The 16,045-nt window shown below is 39.7% G+C and overlaps 1 protein-coding gene across 1 annotated transcript in view; it reads left to right on the top strand.

Moving 5' to 3' along the window:
* Positions 1–16,045, top strand: part of LOC126260144 (eukaryotic translation initiation factor 2-alpha kinase) — a 220,521-nt gene that overhangs the window by 32,374 nt on the left and 172,102 nt on the right. Inside the window, exons 4-5 of the mRNA XM_049957398.1 lie at positions 3,043–3,220; positions 6,235–6,412. Of these exons, the coding sequence (XP_049813355.1) occupies positions 3,043–3,220; positions 6,235–6,412 (356 nt within the window). The remainder of the gene's footprint in view (positions 1–3,042; positions 3,221–6,234; positions 6,413–16,045) is intronic.

Below are 16,045 nucleotides of genomic sequence, written 5' to 3'. Positions count from 1 at the left end.
GTTGTCCTGGAACAGAAGATGTGTGAAGACAGGACATGACAAGCACATGTACACCACACCAGGGAAACTGGAGTCGGAAAATGATAATGATAATGATGATGTGTGATGACTGAAATTATAAGCTAACTGCATTGTAAATATAATTTCAGTTTTTCTGGGTAGTCCAATATAGAGCTTATCATGCCCTGCTCATCTACCCCCACAAGTGATAGTAAAATTCCCCTAATTTTTGTCTCATCTTTTATATAAATAAAATTAGAAAACAATGGAGAAGGCACTAAATAGAGATTTATATAGCTCCCTATCAGTGTTGCCGAGCTTGTTTGATGTTATGTTAAATTGTGTTTCTGAAACTTCACAGTATTTTTATGGAATAAGTTCTTTAATATGTTGACTTCCTTGTGGCCGCTGGTGGCACCAGCAGAATGGCATGCCTAACACATTGTGGCTGCTGGTGGCCGCAATAGAGCTTCATGTCTAACAGTGTGTACCTGCCTGACCTAGTGGTTTAACGTCTATCACTAGGCGTGCAGCAGTGAACATTTTAAGCGACGGTGTTGACTCTTATGTGGAAGAACATACCTAACAAGTATTATTAAGTAGGATAGTTGTGAGTAACATTTGATTCACGTCCAGTCATCTCAAGCTCACATGTCATTCCACATTAACATTAACAAAGACGTAACAATTCCCAGAAATCTAATCGATAAAAGGAAAATTTGTTACACCTAGTCTGCCTTAAATAATAGGATGGTTAGAATGTCAAAATAGTAAATTCAACTTATTAATCAACTGCTTAAAACATCTATACAGCAGCTCTTGTTGTTGAATTATTTATATTTTACATATTTTGTAAAGAAATAAAGTTCTTTCCAATCTTGTTGTAAATCTCTATTAATAATGCTGCATTGTAAATTTTTTCTTCACAAATGCATTCTTTCAGCTATTATGTCTGCTGTTTAACTATAATCTCTGTTACCTTGTATGAATGTTACAAAAGAAACTTTCACTCATCAGATTGAACCACTTTTACTTGGGATAGACACATCTTTTGGTCTAAAGTCTAGATCAGGGCCAATACAAGCCATGGCAGTATTTCTCTAATGCTCATGGGTCGGCAACTCGTTGCTTTCGCATTCTTCTCCGCTGTTATCACAAATATTTGTCTGTCTTTTCCAATTATGTCACAAACTACAAGGTTGTAGTTAGGTTGAGACTTACTGTATTTACTCGAATCTAAGCCGCACTCAAATCTAAGCCACACCTGAAAAATGAGACTTGAAATCAAGGGAAAAAAAATTTTCCCGAATCTAAGCCGCACCTGAAATTTGAGACTCGAAATTCAAGGGGAGAGAAAAGTTTTAGGCCGCACCTCCAAATCGAAACAAAGTTGGTCTATTGTAATATGAGACACAATTTAGGTAGAATAAATGACGATACAGCTACAGTAGTTTGGTTCGAGTCGTAAACTTAGCAGTTAAGCTTTACCAGGTAGCCATTGCTATGCGTCAGGTGTGCTTCGTCTGGTTTGAATCGGTTGCTTATTTTTCTTTGATCTGATAAGTGCCGTTCTCTTTGTTATAGGTGTTTACGTTACTCTAGGCTGAAAATGCATTATTGTACTGTGTCATGCATTGTTTGTCACATTCTGATAATAAGTGTTTACGACCTGTTGCTGCTCGCGGCATGGCTTGCTTTTGTGCGTGCTACCGCCGCTGACAATATAAAAAAAAGAGAGAAATTGTCTCATTAGCGAAACAATGGCAAGAGACTGCTATTTGTTGTTACTTCCACTGCTGCTTTCTTTGCTAATGATCAACAAGAACCAAATAATAGACTGCGTATGATAGGTGTTCTGAACGAGAGTTTAGCTAAAATTTTTCTCCGTTTGAAAATCTTTGCAGACTCCTCTTTTGTACATTACATTCTGCACAGAAATTAAGAGTCATCTTAGATTTAAAAATCTAGTCAATTGCCGTGCTTCATTTCTGATTGTATCACTATTAGGCATAAGAATAATACGAATATAAACATGACATGATATGTATATTCTTCCGCATTTGCTGCTGTCTCACACTAGTTTCGTAGGTTATTAGGCAGACAGGATTTAAATGAGATAGCAGCAAATACGAAAGAATACATGGCAAAATGTTTATATTTGTATTATTCCTATGTTGAATAGAATACTGCATGTGATTCGCAATTCATAAAAGTTCCTATTAGCAACCATCTCTTCAGAACGTTGAGTTGGCCATATTGACAAACATCCAAAATAGTCTTGCCAGTCGGATTTTCGTAATACATTGAAATGCTGCTACATTCGAAGATGAACAATACGGAATTTGTATTTATTTCGTTGGATTATGTATGAAAATGCAGTGGTTGAAACTCGGGGCGGAGAAAAAAGCTCGTCTTACACCTTTTTTTTTAAATTTATTTACTGACGCAGAGGTTTTGGTGCCAGTATTTATCTTTGTGCCTGCAAAGCATGCCTGTGTAGCGCTACATATATTCGATGGCAGAAGTTAGTTGTGCAGCACCTACCAACATTTTTCAGAACTTCCACGTACCTCGCACTCAATTCTAAGCCGCAGGCAGATTTTTGGATTACAAAAACCGGAAAAAAAGTGCGGCTTAGATTTGAGTAAATACGGTAATAGCACAGCGTAAATTGCTGTGGAGTGAAACAAGCAGCAATTAGATTTGTTATCTTGGTTGTCATGAATATGTGACACTCTTCTCCAAATGTGTCTATATTTCAGAGGCTGTGGTGTATTGATGTGACAATGTTATAATATTCCTTCTCTTGCTTCTGAACACATCGTCTGCCCGCTCCTCTGTCATTAGCAATGTTGCACTGGCCGCTTTCACATCTCCTTTTGTTCCAGTTGTACCTCAGGGCTGGTGCTGACAGTATTTTTGCATGAAACATGTAAATACACCACTGATCCTTATGTATACTTTTACCCCTTTTCCTCCATTTGCCATCTTTGCATGTACAGTAGAATATGTTTTGAGATGTTCATACTTGTTTGTTTCTAGGTGGAAAGGAAAGCAGAACATACGGTGTTGAAGTGAAAACCGGGAAGCTGTTGTATGAGTGTTCAATGAAAGGATGCACAAATTATACTAAGGAGAACTCTTACAGCCAAGATGTTATTGTTGTACAACGTCAGACACAGACGGTCAGGGCTGTGGAAGCTCGCTCGGGTGAGGAGCGGTGTGTAAATTATTTATTCTGCATGAAGGCTCGTTTAGAAGTAAAAACATTACTTTTGTGACATACTTGGTACTCTGCAGTTTTTAACTAAGCCTTTGTTCTTAGGGTAATTACCATTACAATTAACACAATGGTTATCATAAACCATTGAAATATCTCATTAATTTGGAACTGTAAAGTAATTGACAAAGAAATTGAGCATGTTGTTGCTACTTTAATACTACGCAAAGCTACCACATGCAAACCGCTATACTGTAAATTACTTGCAACATCTGTATTGTACAGTAAACTGCGTGGTCTGGGGTACTATGTTGTCATTGGTGTGAGAGTTGATGGAAGATAGCTGTCTTAAGTGAGTGGCATCAAGGTACCACTAACCAAACAAACCGCAGCGGAGTGTGTTTGCTAATTTGGAGCAGACTAAGCTCGAAGAGGGGATGCACACTTTGGAAAGTAATCAGCCTCATTTTTGTAAAATTTCTCATGTGTGCTTAGGACTGCACTTCAGTTAATATAGATAGTAATTATTGTGTAGCATTACTAGTGAAAACTCTTATCTGGAGAGCACAGTTGTTGTTTGAGTGTAAACACTGTAGCTTAATTTAAGAAAGTTAGGCTGTAATAGTTTCCTGTTGTTTGATAATAGTCCCAAGTATTGTTTGTTGCCAGGTGACGGAGCAGTATTTGACACAGCTGGCATGCGTTCTGTAGTGAAATATTTTGAAAAAAAACATTTGCTTATTTATCATAGATATAACGTTTGTAAAATAGGCAGAAGTTCAGTGCCTTGAGCCACAGCCTGGAAGTGAAAAATTGGACAAAATAAAATTATGATAACACGATTGTAGCGATTCATGTTTGAGGGATGAAGATTTTACCACATACAGTGACTGATGCTTCCTGTTGTTAAACGAATGGTGTAAGATTGGAGTGCTACACCAACTTTCACCACCCACTGCTTCTCACTGGAAGGAGCATCTGCAGAGGTGTCAGCATATGAACAGCACAGTAAATTAAAGTAAGACTTTAATCTTCTGAAATGAGACTTGGGTTAGTCTCTAAACAGACAGGTACTCCACCCCACCCTTTTTCTGCAACTTCTTCTTCTTCTTCTCTTTTTTTTTTTAAGGATTTGGGATCTTGAATCATACATGAAATGTTCTTTGTTAGCAATATTTTCATGAAACACATTGTGCCTCTTGTATCTGTAGTGGTTGGACACTTGCACATTGTCTCTTCATGTAAAACTGTGTCCAGCTATATAATTCTCTTGGGCATTTATTATCCAATGCAGTTTATGACAATTTCATCATGGAAGAGAGAAATGTTTGCTCACGAGGGAACTGTCATGTGGACATGAATAATAAACTTCACACAATTCAGTGTGTGGAATAGCGGCCTTGACCTCTAGACTGAATTGCACAGAGGAGCCTTCTTCTTGGACTTGCTCAAGCAGACTGGCTTGCATTCAAGGTACAGCCACAACAGCCAACTAATAGCAAGCAGAAGATGGTTTGGAGGGGAAAGTCGATTCGAAGTATGACCATAAAGCTGTTTCCTCACCCCATTTGATTGCGAGTGCTCATTTCCAAGCAGTGATTGAGTAAGACTGCTCATATTTACCATTCTGATTTCTGAAAAGGAGTGCCATAGTTAAACTTTCATTCCAGTTACGAATTGCCAAAAAAAAATTTTTTTTGTATGTTACATTATTCATTTCAGTTGATTCAGACATACAAAATATAGACATCTTGTCATGCAAAATACACCAAAGTTACAATACAAGGCATCTAAAATCAATTTAAGCATAAATGAAACAGTGAAATTACTTAGTACATGCAGTTTGCTAATCACATTGAGTTGATGTGTGTGAAAATGGTACAATCACAGCAATGAGCTAAACAAGTTTCATTGTATACATATAAGATTTAAATACCACATGCAGCAGTGACTGATCTGCTGCTACACAGAAGTGTAATAAGTTCCTTCACAGATTCAGCATGTCTGTTACAACTGTGCATCGGGCTCTTAAATTTTTTATGTGTATGACAAACCTTGTCTGGCTCGTTATTGTGACTGTACCATTCTTCCACATGCTGACTGAATATGATTAGCAAACTGTGTGTATTCAGGTATGCGACTGTTTAGTTTATTCTTAAATTGATTTCTGATACCTTGTTTTGTAATTTTGGTATGTTTGGTGAATCATGAAATGCAATTTGTGGCTGGTTGCGTCATTCACCGACTGTCATTAACGGCTGCAGAGCTCACAAGATCCAGCATGGATAAAATAACATTTTGGAATATTTTCTACAACAAGATGTGTCTACATTTTGTAGGTCTAAAGATGATCATTATTGACAGAAATTAATAATGTAGCAAATAAAATCAAATAAAAAATTTGTGATCTACAACAGGAATAAAAATATATAAATATCTTCCTGAATCATTGGGAAAATTTTGCTGCAACTGTGACACAATTTGGGAATGCCATAGAATAAGCTCTCAGGAGGCGTGTTTCTAGGTGCAGTTCATTTCAAGAGAAGTGCTTCATTATGAGATATTTTAGAAGAAGAAATGCTGTACTGATTTTAATTGTGTGCCATCTAATTGATATAGCCATTTTAAAACAAGTACTATGTTTCCTCATGAATTCATTGTATGGAATTGTAGTTAAACTTTTGGGTTGTCGAGGTACCATCTATCCCTCGGTTTTGCTAGATTTATCGCATTCAACACATTATCTTTCTTGTTATTGTGATTCATACATAGTGTTAAGGAAGCCTTTATTTTTTATTATTACTGTACAGTTAGATTGTGTTTTCTATTTATGTATTTATTTAAGAATTTCAGTAGGAGACTGTCTGTTGTAGTCTTTTTTTTTTTTTTTTTTTTTTTTTTTTTTTTTTTAACCATATATTTAAGCTATGTAATGACAATGTGGCCTGAAAATTCAAAATTCATCAAAAATGTAATAGGATAGCTTCTAACAACAGTTGGAACTTTTGTTTCAGTTGGAATTTTAGTGTTGGTCAGCATGACATAAAATACATGAGAGAAAATGGTGGTGATTGTGGAGGTGCTGCTAGTGTTGACGTCACACTGCCTTTTGAACTAAAGATCATTGTACCAAGTGGTTTCATATGTGCTGTGAGCAAAGAAAAACCAGAGAAAATTATTTGGAAACATAAGGTAACTGCTTACAATTACATGACCTTATTGCAGTTAAGAAACTAAAACCTTGACTTCCATCTTACAAACAAGAAAGGTGTTTTTGTATTTCACTTGTTTGTTTCTTAATTTGCTCTTCTTATTAAGTTTGTATGGGCATATTGCTGTACATATCTCTGTTTACACCTGCAGTTAATATTGTGACAGTTTGCCGGGGTGAATCACCTGTGGTCTTGCTGTGGTGAATAGTAAGCTTCTGGAAACTTTATTATTGTTACGTTAGTTTTTCTTTCTTTTGTGTTTTAACCCTTTACACTCTGTAAGGCAGACACACGGCGGCTCTGCGCGCTCTTATTTAAATCACCGCCGCCTGGGTGGCAGTGCACCACAGAGATTTGCGCGGATCTCTTTGTGGAAACAATTGGGGTATACATTAAAACAAAATGTGTGCTTTCATTAATATATTTACGTAAGCTTTTTCAGTACAAAACTTTCCATTGTGTGGTATTTTTTGAAACACTCTTCAGGGTGGAGAGCTGGGTTTTGTGAGCATGTTTCGCAGTAATACACAGTTTCATGCCTGCCACCTTTCTTTTTTCTGTCTGAGAACACTGCACAATCCTTATGCTTGTTCCCAGGAAGCTTGTTGATAACGTGTAACTTTCCATTCAAGCGTTCCTCATCATCAGAAGTTGAACGACGTCCTCGTTTTTGTCCTTGAGTTCTTTCTTCAGCCACTAATCCTCTTATAACACTTTTACGGAATGCTTTGGGAGATGGTATTGTCAAGTTGTTTTTCTCACAGTGGTTCTTGTATAGTAAACAGCTGTTTACAAGTCCTACCTCCAACAGCCAGAAGTATAGTTTTCACCACCACTTGAGACTTTTCGTTAGAAAACCGTAACTGGAAATAAAATGGTCAGATCGATCAGCTCCACCCATCTTTGAAGTATAATCAGTAATCACATTTGGTTTCTTCATTTCTTCCCTTTCCTTTCTGTTTCTCCTTTCTATAAGTGACACTGAGTTTTATTGGCTTTTGTAGAAAGCATGAGAACTGTTCGTTTATCTTGCTATGCCAGAACCATCATTTTGTTGTTGCGGAGGCATTTTATTTCGTGCTTCCTTAGACACAGAGCTCCTTTCTTGATTGCAGCTGGAAGGTTTTGCGATTGGCCTGAATCGTTCCTGTGAGATGCATGTTCTGTTTCAGCAGCTCATCAGCTAATGCAACACTTGTATAAAAACGGTCAGTGTACAAATGATACCCTGATTGCCCTGTAGCATTTCTGATATTAGCTAGCAGCTGAAGAACTATTATCTCAGAAAAATTCAAGTGTGGACAAATCAATGACTCAGTTGTTACAGCGCCAAAATAGGGTATCAAATTGCAGATATAACCATTTGATGAATCCGAAATTACAAAAACTCTGAGTCCCCATTTTGTTGGTTTTTGAGGATTGTACATATTGAATAATACGCGACCCTTGAACGATACTGTATATTCATCAGCAGCTAAATACTGATGTCGTCGATAAATTTCGAGAAACGTGCCAGACTAGTAGTTTAGTACATTTGTCACTTTACTCAGACATGACTGAACCTGACTGTTGACATGTGTAGCACTCGTCGGATTAGAAACATGAAGTGCCCAGAAAATTTGCATAAATCGTCGGCGACTAAAACAGTCTGGAAAGAAGTTGGATGATTGTAACCATTCTCTTGAGGGGGGGGGGGGGGGGGGGGGGAAGCGTGCAAGTTCTTACACTTTTGTAATGCCATATTCAGTAGCACACCATGGGAGCGTTTCATTTCTTCCATGCTAACATTTCTCCTGTCCCACCATGCAGAATGTTGTGGAAGTGGTGTCACTTTACGTATTTTTGATGTAGCATACCTATTCGTTTCATCTGCTATTTGTTGAAATAGGTTATCTGTAAAATATTAATTGAAAGAATCCGACAGGTGATGATGGAACAGAACTACTTTCTGTTATAAAACCACACTTTGATTCGTCAAAAGGAAAATCTGTGAAGTCAGTGTCAGTGTCGCTCCACATTCGCCACGAATCCTCTGCTGAATCGCTAGAAATATGCACATTGTCACTGTTTTCTTCGTCATTGTCACTTGAATTGTTTTGAAATGAATCACTATCATAATCAAAATCATTTTCACTCTCGTTTTCACTTAGAGATTGCTCTAAAAGATCTAAAATCTCTTCCTCAGAAAGGACTGTACATGAAGAATTACCCATTTCGAGTGCGTGGACTTGAACGTAATAATTACAATCTTTGACTTAACACAGCTGCTACTGTTTGACACCGAGTTAACACTAGTTCTACTAGATGGCAGCACACTGCAGCAATAATGCCTAGTAGACTCAAAATACGTCTGACAGCTTCGAAAAGTCGTGCCGAATGAGGCTCGACATCGGAGTGGAAAACAAATTTCGCAATGTCGAGTGGCACTCAACATTGGAGTGGAAAGGGCTAATCCAACATTCCAGGTGTCAGATATCTGCTTGCTACAGACTTTGTTGTGCTCTTGTATATTTCTGTTTGTTGTTGATTGCTGGCGGCTGCTGAAATGCAAACAGTTTGGGAAGATTTGGTTTCAGTGTTTGTTGCTCTTCAGAATTAGAAGTGTTGAACTAATCCTGCAGTTTTATTCAGTAGTTGCATTTTAACTGCATCGTGATCCATATATGTATGAAAAATCTGTGTTTTATTTTCTGACAACTTTGCAGAAATAGGACTGAATGTTCTCCAGTCAACATTCGTAGTCATGAAGGATCTAATGATACTGAAGCAGTTGCAACAAACTAATTTAAAAACAGGTTATATACAAAATCTGTATTATACCATGTACAATAAATGAGTTTAAAGTCTGTATAGCTGCTACTGCTGCTGGAACCAGGTAGTAGGTTTCGTAAGAATGTTTTCTTTTAACAAGTGTTATATTAGAGCCAGATTGCATGCATTAGCACCCCCCCCCCCCCCCCCCCCCCCCCCACCACCACCACCACCACACACGGAAAGGCCAGTTAGGGATCATGCCCATGTCACACACAGAAAGGCCAGTTAGGGATCATGCCCATGTATAATGTTGTGCACCAGTTGCAGTAACCTGGCATATGACAGGGCTGCTTTCACAAATGGCCCTGCATGTAATGGGATAAGATAAGCCTGTGATGGGAATGGAGTAAAATGTGCTGGCCACGTACATATGATAGGTCTTACACTTGGGTTTTCCACAGGTAGCAAGGGATTGGGAGTGCAAGTGGCATAAGGATGAATCAGGATATTGTGTAGGATAGGTAGGTGGTGGAATACTGCTTTAAGAAGTGTGAGGAGGATTGTGGTTAGGCTGTCACTCATTTCCCAGTATGATGATTGGCAGTTGAAGCCCTGGCAAAGGATATGCTTCAGTTGTTAAAGAGTCTGAGATGATTCTTGGGGGTCGATCGGGAAGATTAGAGATGCATGAGGATAAAGCAGAGGAAATCCGTTTGCAGGCTAGATTTTGAGGATAGATCCTATGTATGAGGGCACTAGTGAGACCTTCAGCACACTGGGCAAGGGAGTTCTCATCACTGCTGATGCACTGTCCATGGGTGGACAAACTGTGAGAATGATTTTTTTGGTGTTGAAGGACTGACAGCTGTCAAAATGCAAGTACTATTGACGGTTCGTGGGCTTGATATGGACAGAAGTATGAATGGCATCGTCAAAGAAGTGGAGGTCGATATCCAAGAAGGTGGCACATTGGACTTAGGAGAGCCAGGTGAAGCAAGTGGGAGAGAAAGTGTTAAGGCCACGGAGGAATGAGGATGAGGTGTCTTGACCCTGGATCCACACCACAAAGATTTAATCAATAAACTCGAAACTGACAAGAGTGTGGAGTTTTGGGTGGCTAGGAAGGATTCCTCTTGATGGTCCATAAACAGATTGGCAGTGGAGGGTAGAATGTGATCGTGTGTGGCTGTGCTACAGATTATTTTGCATATCTCCCCCTCAAAGGAGAACCAGTAATTTGTGTTGGTGTAATTAGTTAGAAGTGTAAGGAAGGAGGTGGTGGTTTTGGAGCAGGGAAGACCATGGGAGAAGTAGTGTTTGATAGCATCAAGACCCCAGGTTTAGGTGATGCTGCTGTGTGGGAGGTGGCATCAACATTGAGAAGGAATCCAGTTGATAATGGGATGGGGATGATTGACAGTCGATGAAGGAAGTTTTTCATATCTACTGCCAGTTGGCTAGCTGTGTCGGTTGACTAGAATTGAGATTCTTTTAGTGAGAACACAGTAACCAGCTACAATGGTTCACCCAGGTTTGTTGGATTTATGGATTTTGGGAAGGATGTTGAAGTTGAGCAGATTTTGGAGGTTATACTGGACTTCTGAGGTGGGATCACTGTGTCAGGACTTTTAGTTGGACCCAAATAGTTGGAGGATGCCTTCAGTTAGCTAATTGCTGTGATTAATCACAACAGTGGTGGTACCTTAGTCTGCAGGGAGGATTATTATATCAGGATCTGCCTAGAGGTTGCAGATGGCTGTTCTTTCTTCCAATGAAGGAAGGTACCTGAAGAAGGATGCTGAGGCTAAATTGGTGGTAATAAATTCCTGGAAGGTAACCAGCGGTTGATTAGATGGGGGTGATTATAGTGCGAATGTGACATGAACTGGTAGAAACACGATTCAATATTGGGGTTAGGTTGACTTTGGTTGGAGGGATTGGTAGGAAAAGAGGGTTACCACTGTAGGGACTGGGAGAGGAAGAGTAGTTTTTTTGATGAGTCTAGCATAATTGAGCTTGGGTGTGAGGCCTTTTGATGGGATTGAAACTTCTGTTGGACTGAGGTCTTTGGTAGATAGGTTGTGGGTTTGTTTCAGATCTGGGTTTCATGGGGTATTCAGAGGGAGTTTTGGGAGATGTGGCAGATGGGAAAGGTCAGCAAGACAGGGTCTGAGTCCTTTGATAAGTTGAAGAGTGTACCAAATATCAGACCAATTGTGAAATTGGACTGAAAAGTTTCTAGCAAACAGAATGCCGTATGTCATCTACAATGGAGAAAAGTCTTCATATGTTGAAGTAACTTTAGGCATAACTCAAGGGAGTCGCTGGGAGTAGGATAAGAGTTGTGGGTAGTGGTGCAAAACCTATCCAGTTCACACATGTAGCAAATCCTCATCCAGTCCTGTTACAGGTTTATCCTCTTCCAACAAATGCAAGGCCACCTGTGAAAGCAGCCCTGTCATACAACAACACAGCTGAAATTCCTGCACAGCATTTTATGGGGTATGACTACCATCCAACTGTCCATCCAAATGAGTGGCCACCACAAAATGGGCCAGAAGTAGATGTGACCAACCAGTGGTGGGAAAAACTGCTGAGCATAATATGCTTGATTTCAATGGCTGCTTAACAACCCTCCCCACGCCATCTTTTCTGAACTACACTACTGGCCATTGCTACACCAAGAAGAAATGCAGATGATAAACGGGTATTCATTGGACAAATATATTATACTAGAACTGACATGTGATTACATGTTTACGCAATTTGGGTGCACAGAGAAATAGGTACCCAGAACAACCACCTCTGGCCATAATAACGACCTTGATACGCCTGGGCATTGAGTCAGACCTTGGATGGCATGTACAGGTACAGCTGCCCATGCACCTTCAACACGATACCATGGTTCATCAAGAGTACCGTATTTACTCGAATCTAAGCCGCACTCGACTCTAAGCCGCACCTGAAAAATGAGACTCGAAATCAAGGGGAAAAAAAATTTCCCGAATCTAATCCGCACCTGAAATTTGAGACTCGAAATTCAAGGGGAGAGGGAAGTTTTAGACCTCACCTCCAAATTGAAGCAGTGTAACATGAGACACAATTTAGGTCGAATGGATGAAGATTCAGCTACAGTAGTTTGGTTTGAGTCGTAAGCTTATGAGTTAAGCTTTATCAGGTAGCCATCATAATGCATCAGGTACTCTGTCTGTATTTATACAGGTACCCTTCCTATTTCACGTGCTTCATCTGGTTTGAATCAATTGCTTTTTTTGCTTTGATCTGATAAATGCCATTCTCTTTGTTATAGGTGTTTACGTTACACTAAGCTGAAAAGGCATTATTGTACTGTGTAATGCATTGTTTGTCGCATTCTGATAGTGAGTGTTTACGACTTGTCGCCACTCGTGGCATGGCTCGCTTTAGTGCGCGCTACGGCCACTTACAATTCAAAAAGAGAGAGGAATTGTCTCACTAGCAAAACAATGGCAAGAGACTGCTATTTGTTGTTACTTACAGTGCTGCTTTCTTTGATAATGATCAACAAGAACCAAATAATAGACTGCGTATGATAGAAGGTGTTCTGAACGAGAGTTTAGCAAAAAGTTTTCTCCGTTCAAAAATCTTTGCAGACGCCTCTTTAGTACATTACATTCTGCACAGAAATTAGAGTCATCTTAGATTTAAAAATCTAGTCTGTTGCCATGCTTCATTTCTGACTGTGTCACTATTCAGCATGAGAATAATACGAATATAAACATGACATAATATGTATATTCTTCCGCGTTTGCTGTTGTCTCACTCTAGTTTCGTAGTTTATTAGGCAGACAGGATTTAAATGAGATAGCAGCAAACACGAAAGAATACATGGCATAATGTTTACATTCGTATTATTCGTTTGGTGAAGAGAATACTGCATGTGACTCGCGATTCATAAAAGCTCCTATTAGCAATCATCTCTTGTCACAGTTAGGAAAAAATTCAGAACGTAGAGTTGGCCACGTTGACATACATCCCAAACAGTCTTGCCAGTTGGATTTTCGTAGTATATTTTTAGAGATGAGTTCAAATGCAGAGTGTGTTGTTGTTGTCTTCAGTCGGTAGACTGGTGTAATGCAGCTCTCCACTCTTTTCTGTCCTGTGCAACACTTATAAAATAAAAATGAAAATAACGTAGAAATTAAATGCTGAAACTTAAAACAAAATTTTATTAGGTTTGTAATACATCTTATATGAAATGTTTAAAATCTCAATCATGATTCTGAATCACTATCACTCTATTCTTTGTTGCTCATTTCTTCATACAAAGTATCGTCCTCCATACCATCTAGTGCATTGGATATTGAACATTTTTTAAATGCATGTTACACAGTCTGATTTGGAACACACTTCAATGCATCATAAATCCGTTAGCACACTTGCGACAAACTTGCGCGTTTTACACGTCCTGTTGGTGTCAGTTGTCTGTTGCTTGTCAAAAGCCAGTCTGTGTACATGCGTATAAGCTTGCCCTTAAATGGTTTATTCAAACAGACGTCAAGTGGTTGCAGAATTGAAGTCATCCCGCCTGGAATTACTGCCAAGTCCGTTTTGCTTTCCTCTAATTTTTGTTTTACTGCAGATGTATGGTGTGCGTACACATCTAATACCAACAGACTGTGTAAACCAAGCATTGTGCCAGGGCGACGATTCCACACACGCCCAATCCATTCCAGCACCATGTCCTCCGAAAACCACTCAGTTTCGTTTGCTCGTACAATTACAGTTTTTAGAAACATTCTGATTTCAGTAAAGTCTTTCATATGAAAACTATGAATGGGGGTAATTTATGTCCATCTGCTGTGCAAGCAAGCATGACGGACATCCGCTGCTTTTCACCCCCTGATGTAAGAACACTTACGCCTTTCTTTCCTTTGGCGTCAACCAATAATTTGACGGCATGTCAAAATATACGGGAGTTTGGTCAGCATTTCCTATCTGACCAAGAAGGTATTGCTTTTCTGTGCGCTGCCTAATTATGAAGTGCTGAAATTCCACAAGTTTTTCTTCATAATTTCTCGGCAGCTTGTGTGCAACTGAAGTTCACCTCCGAAGTGAAAAACCCCAGCGCTTCATAAACAGATCAATCCAGCTACGACTAGCCTTAAAATTTTGAATTTTTTGCTCTCTAGCAATTTCATGTGCCTTAATTTTTAAATTTTCTGTGTTCAGAGGCAGGAATTTCTGACACTGTTCCTTAACAAATTCATTTAAAATCGCTTCTAGTGCATGGTATCAGCCACACTTTGGCCCACTAAATGCTTTCTTGCTACTTGAACATTCAAGTAATTTGTCTCTCTGTAGTCGCCATTGCCTGCGTTGCCCTCATCAATCCCGTATCGCAAACCTGCAGCACGATTAGAACTTTGTTCTGCAAAAGAAATAAATCCCCTATTGAATTTGGCACTATAATGAAAGTTCTTCACAAAATTCCACGAAGCAATAGGTGCTGCTACATGAAATCTTAATGAGCCGCAGCGTATCAACTCATGCAACAATCCTAAAGCTTTGTGCAGTGTTGGTATTTTTGTGTAAAGAAATTTATTTTTGTTGCTACGAATATTTGAAAGGGTGCTATACTCGAAGATGTAGAATACGGAATTTCTATTTACTTCGTTGGATAATGTATGAAAATGCAGTAGTCGAAACTCAGGGCGGAGATAAAAGCTCGTCTTCTAGTTTTTTTTTTTTTTTTTTTTTTTTGCCGGTATTTATCTTTGTGCCTGCAAAGTATGCCTGTGTAGCGCTACATATATTCGACGGCGAAAGTTAGTTGTGGCGGCACCTACCAACATTTTTCAGAACTTCCGCTTACTTTGCACTCGATTCTAAGCCACAGGCGGTTTTTTGGATAACAACAATCGGAAAAAAAGTGCGGCTTAGATTTGAGTAAATATGGTAGTGACTGGTGTATTGTGACGAGCCAGTTGCTCGGCCACCATTGACCAGACGTTTTCAATTGGTGAGAGATCTGGAGAATGTGCTGGCCAGTGCAGCAATCGAACATTTTCTGTATCCAGAAAGGCCCGTACAGGACCTGCAACATGCTGTCGTGCATTATCCTGCTGAAATGTAGGGTTTCGCAGGGATCAAATGAAGGGTAGAGCCACGGGTCGTAACACATCTGAAATGTAACGTCCACTGTTCAAAGTGCTGCAGTTGGAACAAGAGGTGACCGAGACATGTAACCAGTGGCACCCCATACCATCACGCCGGGTGATACGCCAGTATGGCAATGACGAATACACGCTTCCAATGTGCGTTCACCGCGATGTCGCCAAACACGGATGCGACCATGATGATGCTGTAAACAGAACCTGGATTCATCTGAAAAAATGACTTTTTGCCATTTGTGCACCCAGGTTCGTCGTTGCGTACACCATCGCAGGTGCTCCTGTCTGTGATGCAGTGTCAAGGGTAACTGCAGCTATGGTCTCTGAGCTGATAGTCCATGCTGCTGCAAACGTCGCCAAACTGTTCGTGCAGATGGTTGTTGTTTTGCAAAGGTCCTCATCTGTTGACTCGGGGATCGAGACGTGGCTGCACGATCCGTTACAACCATGCGGATAAGATGCTGGTCATCTTGACTGCTAGTGATACGAGGCTGTTGAGATCCAGCACGGCGTTCTGTATTACCCTCCTGAACTCACCGATTCCATATTCTGCTAACAGTCATTGGATCTCGACCAACGCAAGCAGCAATGTCGCGATACGATAAACCGCAGTCGCGATAGGCCACAATCCGACCTTTATCAAAGTCGGAAACGTGTTGGTACGCATTTCTCCTCCTTACACGAGGCATCACGACGACGTTTCACCA

Source organism: Schistocerca nitens, chromosome 5, assembly GCF_023898315.1.
Source record: "Schistocerca nitens isolate TAMUIC-IGC-003100 chromosome 5, iqSchNite1.1, whole genome shotgun sequence".
Classification (NCBI taxonomy): domain Eukaryota; kingdom Metazoa; phylum Arthropoda; class Insecta; order Orthoptera; family Acrididae; genus Schistocerca; species Schistocerca nitens.
The sequence above is the reverse complement of the archived record's forward strand: the minus strand, read 5'-3'. Positions and strand labels throughout refer to the sequence as shown.